Source organism: Nicotiana tomentosiformis, chromosome 6 (assembly GCF_000390325.3).
Source record: "Nicotiana tomentosiformis chromosome 6, ASM39032v3, whole genome shotgun sequence".
Classification (NCBI taxonomy): Eukaryota; Viridiplantae; Streptophyta; class Magnoliopsida; order Solanales; family Solanaceae; genus Nicotiana; species Nicotiana tomentosiformis.
The window spans coordinates 146216233-146224705 of record NC_090817.1 but is presented as its reverse complement, the minus strand read 5'-3'; the positions used below and the strand labels follow the sequence as shown (position 1 = coordinate 146224705).

General features: G+C 35.9%; 2 protein-coding genes across 2 annotated transcripts; one reads left to right on the top strand and one right to left on the bottom strand.

Annotated features, from left to right (window-relative positions):
• Positions 1 to 154: 154 nt before the first annotated feature.
• Positions 155 to 1135, top strand: LOC138894902 (uncharacterized). Its single transcript, XM_070179637.1, has one exon. It carries the CDS (start codon positions 155 to 157, stop codon positions 1133 to 1135), a length of 981 nt encoding a protein of 326 aa, XP_070035738.1.
• A 553-nt stretch (positions 1136 to 1688) lies between these two features.
• LOC104094286 (transcription factor MYB13-like) lies at positions 1689 to 3370 on the bottom strand. The gene is made up of 3 exons (XM_009600195.4): positions 3151 to 3370; positions 2865 to 2994; positions 1689 to 2435 (listed from the first exon to the last, which is right to left on the bottom strand). The coding sequence occupies exons 1-3, from the start codon at positions 3281 to 3283 to the stop codon at positions 1871 to 1873; spliced, it is 828 nt and encodes a 275-aa protein (XP_009598490.1). The 5' UTR covers positions 3284 to 3370; the 3' UTR covers positions 1689 to 1870.
• Between the last annotated feature and the right edge of the window lie 5103 nt (positions 3371 to 8473).

The following is an 8473-nucleotide window of genomic DNA, read 5'->3' as shown; positions in this document are numbered from 1 at the left end:
ACCCTTCCCTCGTGAGGATGGTGATGAGGAGGAAGAGAATGAAGGACCTGATTTGACGAGGGAGTATGCTCCACCCCCCGTTAGACCAAGAGTGTATGAGTCCCAAGTGCCGTTTCATTCAAAGAAGATTCCCTACCTTGATCATTTACCAAGTATGCCGGATGTGGATGCTCTCACAAGGGATTTTGATGAAATTCGGACAGCAATGTGGGATGATTCTAGACCAACGGTGCTGGCAAATGGCATATTTTTTCCTGATAAAGCGCGCCTAAGCAGGGCGGCGAAAATGTACAGCGTAAAAGAGTGTCGTGAGATGACGGTATGGGAGTCAAGTCCGGATGTATACAAGGTTATTTGCCGCAGATGGTTTACGGGTTGTCATTGGATACTGCATGCGAGCAAGAAGAATATAGGTCTGTGGAAAGTGTGTAAATATATTCTCACCCACATATGTGAAATGGACACATTCAATGGGAATCACTACAACTTGGATATTGACTTGATTTCTCTTGTCCTTATTCCACACCTTGAAGCATCCATAAGGTATAAGATCAAAGAGTGCATTACATCAGTCCACCAGGAATATGGCCATACCATTACCAAAAGAAAGGTATTTCTCGGGCGCAAACGTGTGTTTGAAATTGTTTATGGTAACTGGGATAGGTCATTTGCAGCTTTACCCAGGTACATGGCCGCACTGCAATACTTTAACCCCCGGACGGTTGTTGAATGGAAGCTTGAGCAGAGTCCGGGAAGACTAGAATATATATTCAATTACGTGTTCTGGGCATTTAAACCAGCAATTGATGGTTTTCCGCATTGCTGGCCGGTAATATCGATAGACGGCACTCATGTCTATGAAAAGTATGATATCAAGCTGTTGATCGCCGTTGCAGTAGATGCTAATGGACAAATATTTCCTCTAGCTTTTGCTATTTGTGCCAATGAAAGCCAAGAAACGTGGACACTATTTTTGAACCATTTGAAAGAGCACGTTATCAAACAGCGTTTCGGTATTTGTCTAATATCTGATCGGCATGGTGGTATCTTAAGTTCTGTAGAGAATTTGCCTGCATGGCAAGAACCTTATGCGTACCACCGTTACTGTGTGAGGCACCTGAAGGCCAATTTCTAGAAGACACATCCCAACAAGGATCTGCATGATTTGATGTGGATGGCAGCAACAGACCACCAAGAGCATAAATTCCGGAGGCACATGGAATCTATCAGGCAGGAAGACGAGAGAGCCTATAGTTGGTTGATGCGACATGAGCTTGACAAGTGAACTTTGCATGCGGATGGTGGAAGAAGATGGGAAATTCTAAAAATGAGATTTTTAAGGTTTAAGAGCGCAGATTCGAGTTCTAAAACATAAGATGACCTTTTGGGTCATCACATGTTTAAATAAAAATAGTAAGTAATAATTATTTTACTGTTTAAATTATCAACCTTTCTCTATATTTGCTTTCTATTATTTTTCTTAGATTAGAATATTTCCTTATTGACAGCCTAGCTAGTTCCAATGTGGTGAGCATTCGAATAAAAGATAAAAATAATACTAGTAATTATCTATCTTTTCTGAAACAAAATAGCGAGTACAATTAGAATATAACATGATTTTTTCAACAATTTTGTAGCATATATTTTTAAAAATGCAATGTATAGATTATCCTTTTAGAATGTATAAGTAATGACGAACTTTCAATGATCATTCAACTAATCATGATTTATTGTCACAAAACTTTTGGTCACTAGCTTTTAAAATTTGCTTCCGTGCTCTCAATTATTGTACCCCAAAAAAGGCCCCCCCCAAAAAAAAGAAAAAGAATAAAAAAGGAACTCAGCTATGTTTTTTTTTTTTTTTCTGGACTCATAATTCAGGCAATTCTAACATCAACTCATTGGCTGTTGAAAAAAGATCATCCCAAAACCAGTAATCATTCAAGCTGGAATTAAGCTCGTAATTTTCCTCCAATGAAGATAATGACAAATCTGAAACATTATAGTCATTAGTTTCAGCTGGTGCCCATAGTACCTCGGACCAAAAATTGTCGTCAACTTCAATCAAATTGTCCAACATTATTTGATCTCTTGATTCATCAGCAAGAGAACTCGTACTCGTAGCAGTTGTGTTTGAACATGAATCTCTACTAGATGATGTTGACGACGAAGAATTTGGGTGTTCTTGAATCTGGAAGTTTGTTTTAGGACTTGATATTTCTTCAGAATTATCCTTAGAATTTTCAGGTTCAGATGAATGTGTTTCAAAATTTTCCTCGGATTTTGACGTTATTTCCATGGGTTGTTGATCTTGTATGTCCTGAGTTTCTTGAGGTTGAGATTTATCATCCACTCTCTTCTTCAAACGAGTATGCCAAATGTTTTTTATTTCATTATCTGTTCGTCCTGGTAACCTTGCTGCAATTCCAGACCACCTGCAAATTAATTGTCCTATTACAATCAAACAATTTTTATTGCAGTTGTGTATGCAGAAATTTGTATAGACAGTCAGTTTATTATTGGATTTAATACTAACTAAATTGGTTTTAAGATTTTTCTTCCTGAATTGAATTATTTTGTATGCTATGCTTAGAGGCGGGCGGACCTCGAGTATTAAGAGTTAATTTAATTTAATTGAAAATACCAAAAATATTATAATTTTCAAACTCATATTTTCGAGAAACGCAAAATCTTGAGCTTATTAAGTTAAAATTTTGGATCCACTATGCTTGTTTTTCATTATTAATGTTCTAAAAACAGAAATCAACTCCTACCATTAGTCTAACTTACCACCCTTTGCAAATGACAAAATGAGGGCAAAAAAGAAGGCGGGGGGGGGGGGGGGGGGGGGGGGGGATACCAACCTATTTCCAAGAACTTGGTGCAACTTGATAATGGTGTTTTCCTCTTCAGGAGTAAAGTTTCCTCTCTTAATATCAGGTCGCAAATAATTAGTCCATCGGAGACGACAACTTTTTCCGCACCTTAACAAACCTAAAATAAGAACAATGTAATGTTCAAGATTTAAACTTGACGAGTAACAAAATATTATTACATTATTATCCTTCTTCATTGTTGCCCTTCGTCTTGTCAAAAGGCAATAATGCGGTCAGACATAATACTAAATTGGTTTATGTTTCTAGTTTCTACCTGCAAGTTTGGGAAGTGCACGCCAATTAGGGTGGCCATGTTTATTAATGTAATTGATGAGTAAGTCATCTTCCTCTTTGCTCCACGGACCTCTCTTTAATCCAAGCTTTTCACAGCAAGGAGCTCTGCCCATTTTCTCTGTTTTACTTTTCTCTCAATGTTTTCTCTCTCTATTTTCTGTGTTTTCTCAGTTTGTTTATTCACTTGGGATTTGAAGTTGATAATAATGACGATGTAGTACTGGTATTAATACTAGTCTGTGGGAGGTCTGTAAAAAGGGTTTGTACTGTAGTAATATTCCGTTTCAAAAAACGCATGATTCTTTCGTGCGTTGACGATCGTTACCCTATGCTTGGAGAAGAGGGATCACCCAACCGTTAACCTCCGCAAAAATTCTAAATATATTAATGTATGTTGTTAGGCTAAACTAATCCAAATATACTTGTTCGCTTTGGGCCAAGCCCATACGGTTTCCCCAAAAGGTTTCACATCGTTAAGAGATCTCTACACCTTATATGTTGTCACGATCCAAAAATCCTAACCTGTCGTGATGACGCCTATCTCAGTACTAGGCAAGCCGACAACATCAATAACCCACGATCTCCTTTAAATTTAAAAACGTAACGTTTAATACAATACCAAAAATCTAGCAATTTCCGATATAACACTCCCAAAACCTAGTGTCACTGAGTACATGAGCATCTAATATGAGTACAAGTCTGAAAAATACGGTCTATAATAGTTTGAGACCAAATACAATATACAAGGATATAGAGAAGGAGAGACAAGGTCTGCGGAACACGACAGTTACCTCAAAATCTCCTGAAAATCAACTGCGCGAAATGATCAACACCCGCTATGTCCGGGAATACCTGGATCTGCACACGAAGTGCAGGGTGTAGTATGAGTACAACCAACTCAGCAAGTAACAAAAATAACTAAGGAACTGAAGATAATGACGAGTTACACAGTTATAGTTCACTTTCAGTAATCCCAACAAAGAATAGACATGCTTTCGAATCCGGCAGTTTAAGTCAAATCAATTTTATACAGTTCAATTTCAAGTAATCCGGATATAATTTCTTTCAGATATTTTACAACAATGACAGATAGCAACCAAGTACAACAACAGATGCAAAACAAGTACAGCCTCTCAGGCAACAGTCACTCAGCTCATCACAACAGCTCAACCACTCGGCTCTCAGCCCTCAGCACTCACACTCAATGGGTACCCGCGCTCACTGAGGGTGTGTACAGACTCCAGAGGGGCTCCTACAGCCCAAGCGCCATAATCTGCACGGAGAACTCACGTGCTGCACGGACAACTCACGTGCTATAATATCCTGCACGGACAACTCACGTGCCATAATATCCTTACCTCACCGACAGGCCCTCGGCCTTACTCAGTCCTCAACCTCTCAAGTCTCTCGGGCTCTCAAAAATCACAAAGATCAGCCCAAACAAAGATAACATAGTGCATCAACAAATATCAAGAAAGACTGAGGTATGATACGCTAGTAAAATCATGACTGAGTACAAGATAGCAATTAGCAAATAATTCAACAAGTACGTGACCTCTGTGGGTCCCAACAGTACTATCACATAACCTAAGCATGATTTCTAACATGATTTACAGTTAAATTTCTCCAACACAAAGAGAGCTTATAGCTAACAACAGGTTATTCAACTTTACAGTTCACGGGACGGACCAAGTCACCATCCCTTCGGTGCACGCCCACACGCCCGTCACTTAGCATGTGCGTCACCTCCAAAATAATCACATGACACAAAATTCGGGGTTTCATACCCTCAGGACCAGATTTATAATTGTTACTTATCTCAAACCGTGTAATTATTTATTCTGCTATGCCCTTGCCACGAGAATTGGTCTCCGAAAGTCTCGTATCTAGCCACAATTAATTCGAATCAGTCAATACAAATTATTGTAATTAATTCCATAAGAAAATACTAATTTCCCCGATAAAATCCGAAATTAACTCAAAAATCGCCCATAGGGCCTACGTCTCGGAATCCGACAAAAGTTACAGAATATGAATGCCCATCCAACCATATAAATTTTACCAAAATCCGGTACCAACTCGACCTTCAAATCTTCAATTAAAACCTATGAAGATTTCTACCATTTTCAACCCAATCCTTACTCATTTGAATCAACAATCTTTCCACAACCTTATTGGTATGTATACATAATACTCTTACACCCAAGAATCATACTATTAATCACTCATCTTTACTTCAAATCCGAAATTGAAGAATTGGGGAAAGAAATTCTTACCTCTTTGAAGCCCTAGCAAGTTCCTTGTGAAATCTTCAAACCTTGAACAAGAATTGATGGATAAATCACTAAGTCTTCACTTTCTCTCTCTTAAATGCTCTCACCTCTCTCTAAAATATCAGATTTTGGCTAAAAAATGAGCTTCAAGAGCTATAAATCGAAGTTGGGTCGGGTCAAAAATTAAAAAGAATGGAAGCTCCGACGCAGTTATGCGGTCGCATATGCTATCGCATAACAGGTATGCGGTCCGCATACCGGCCGCATAATTTGGCCTCCAAAGTTGGACGTTACTGACCTGTTCTGCGGTCATTATGCGGTCCGCATACTTGTTCTGCGGTCGCATAATGCACCGCAAAATAGGTCTGCGGTCGAATAGTGCGCCGCAGATTTTTCTCAAATCTTGCCCTCCTTCTGTTCCACTTTGCGACCATTATGCGGTCCGCAGAGTGATTCTGCGACCGCATAGTGGTCGAAGAAATGACCATTTTCTGATAAAATTTTCCTTTACACTTCGGTGCATTGTTCAACCCAAAAAGTTTGAGCCGCGGCGAGCAAGCTCGCCGCAAAAACTTTCTATAATCTCTGTACTAATTGATCTACCTCGGCACCACCAAACCTTAATTTTCTTAGCAAAATTTCTCTGAGGTCGTTACACATAAGTTAACATCCGGTCAACCTTTTCAACTTAAATTCTAAACCTTGGAACTAAGCGCTCCAAATCATTTTAAAACCTCACCGAACCCAAACCAATTACCCCGGCAAGCCAAATAACAACCATAATTCACAATTTGAGCAGTAAATGGGAAAACGGGATTGCAATAGTCAAAACGACCGACTGGGTCGTTACATATGTAGACTTTTAATTTTTTTAATTTTCAATATAAGACTTTGTTCATACACCCAACAATGTATATATATTGAAAACGGTCATAAATTTTATTTAAATCCGTTAAGATCAAAAGTCTTGATGGAAGTACTAATTGAACAATCAGCTCATGTGTGCCACCACCTTCAATTGGACCCGGGCCCGGTACCCCAACCTCACTCAAGAAAATACATAGAGTGAGACGTAGGGTTAAGTTTGTCTTGATCATGACAAGTTAATGTCTGGAAAATTAATTAAATAGTAAATTATTGTATTCACACATCTTTATCTTATTTTACATATGATATACTAATGATATTATTAGTAGGAGAATTATTTAGTTGTACGGACGACAAGTAAATCCGATTTGGACACAGTTCTGTCTATAATTCGATTTAGCTTGGTCGCCACTCGACTTATGTCATGTCATCATTTGAAGAGTTATATAATTTTGTTAATACAATTTTCATAAATTTCTTACGTCTTCTGATTCAATTTATGTATCTTGGTTTGATTGAGTATGAAGTTTAAGAAAGTATTAAAAACTTTTAAATTTTGTAATCTTGAACTAAAAATGTGTACAATATACTAAAATGTCCTTGAATCTTATGGCATTAAATATGTCATGTAATAAAATCTGAGTTAAAGAATTAATAATAAATATAAAAAGATGCATTATTTTTAAACAGACTAAAAAGAAACACATAAATTAAAACAGGAGTGAGTATATATTTTTAATTATAAACTTTTATGACTTATGGCACATTTATTTGGTTTCTAAAAATATAAATTTAACTTGAAAAACTAAAAATGGATGTTTACATAGGCCTATGGACAATATTTGAATTAACATTGAAATATTTTCGTGAAAGTCGAATATTCGTGAGCAAAAACTATCATTTTACTTGAAACCGTTTCTTCAAATTGGACAAATACAGCCCTTAAAAGTTGATACCATTTTTCATCTAGATACTTGAACTAATAGTCTGTTTGGCCAAGCTGAAAAAATCAGCTTATTTTGAGAAGTACTTTTTTCAAAAGTGTTTTTCAAAAAAGTACTTTTGAAGAAAAATAGTTTGTGTTTGGCTAATCAATTTGAAAAACACTTTTGAACAATAATTTGTATTTGACCGAGCTTTTCAAAAAGTGCTTTTATGTGTCAAATTACAAATAAGGACACGAAGAGATTTGCTTAATAGTTAATAAATATTATATAAGTAGATAAATAATTATAAATTTTTATTATTAAAGATAATAATTAAGTTTTTTATTTTTTTTAAATAAAATTGAAAAGTACTTTATTCTTTTAAGATAATTTAAATATATCAAAAATCATCCAATAAATATGAAAGTTCATCCCAAAAGTCATTTTATATTACTTAATAGTTTAAACTAAGTAAGGTTATTTTGGAATATATAATATTTTGCAAAGGGTATTTTTGGTAGGAAGAAAAGTCAAAACTGCTTTTGCTTCTATATTTGGGGAGAAACTATTTTTTTCTGCTTATTCAAAACTGCTTATGCTTCTTGCCAAAAATACTCTTTTTTTTCAAAATAAAAGTTTTGCCAAACATCTCAGATTAAGGAAAAAGTACCTTTTTTTAAATTAAAAAAAAAAGTACTTTTCGCATGCTTAGAAGCTTTGGCCAAAAGGCTATAAGTTATGTATCTATTGAACTCTATACTAAACTCAACAAAAGTGTGCCAATTAAACGTAATATGCTGACATGGCAAGAATAGTATTTTTCACATTTCTTGAGCGCCTGAGTTGATCCAAAAATATATCCTTTTTTTTTTTTTTACAGATCGCTTCTTTTTTTAAATACCACATATTTACAGGTGTTATTTTGTATTGTTATCATCTCGCCACCAATATTTCAAAAATTTAAATTAAAATCAGTAGAATACTAAAATAGCAAATGAGCTTAATTTTTTACCAAATAAAAATGGAAGATAAGTGTAATTATGTGATGAATGAAGGTCAATAAAAGGGAAAGTGAGGGTTCTGTAGTGTGAAATATATTTTAAAAGAAAAAAGGGAGAAGGTAAAGCTTTGGGTTTTGGACATAGATTTAGAAGAATAGAAGGAAAAATCTGAAATTGTAGAAGAGAAAGAAGAAAACGAAAAGTAGAAAGTGAAAGAACAAAGAACGAAGAAGATG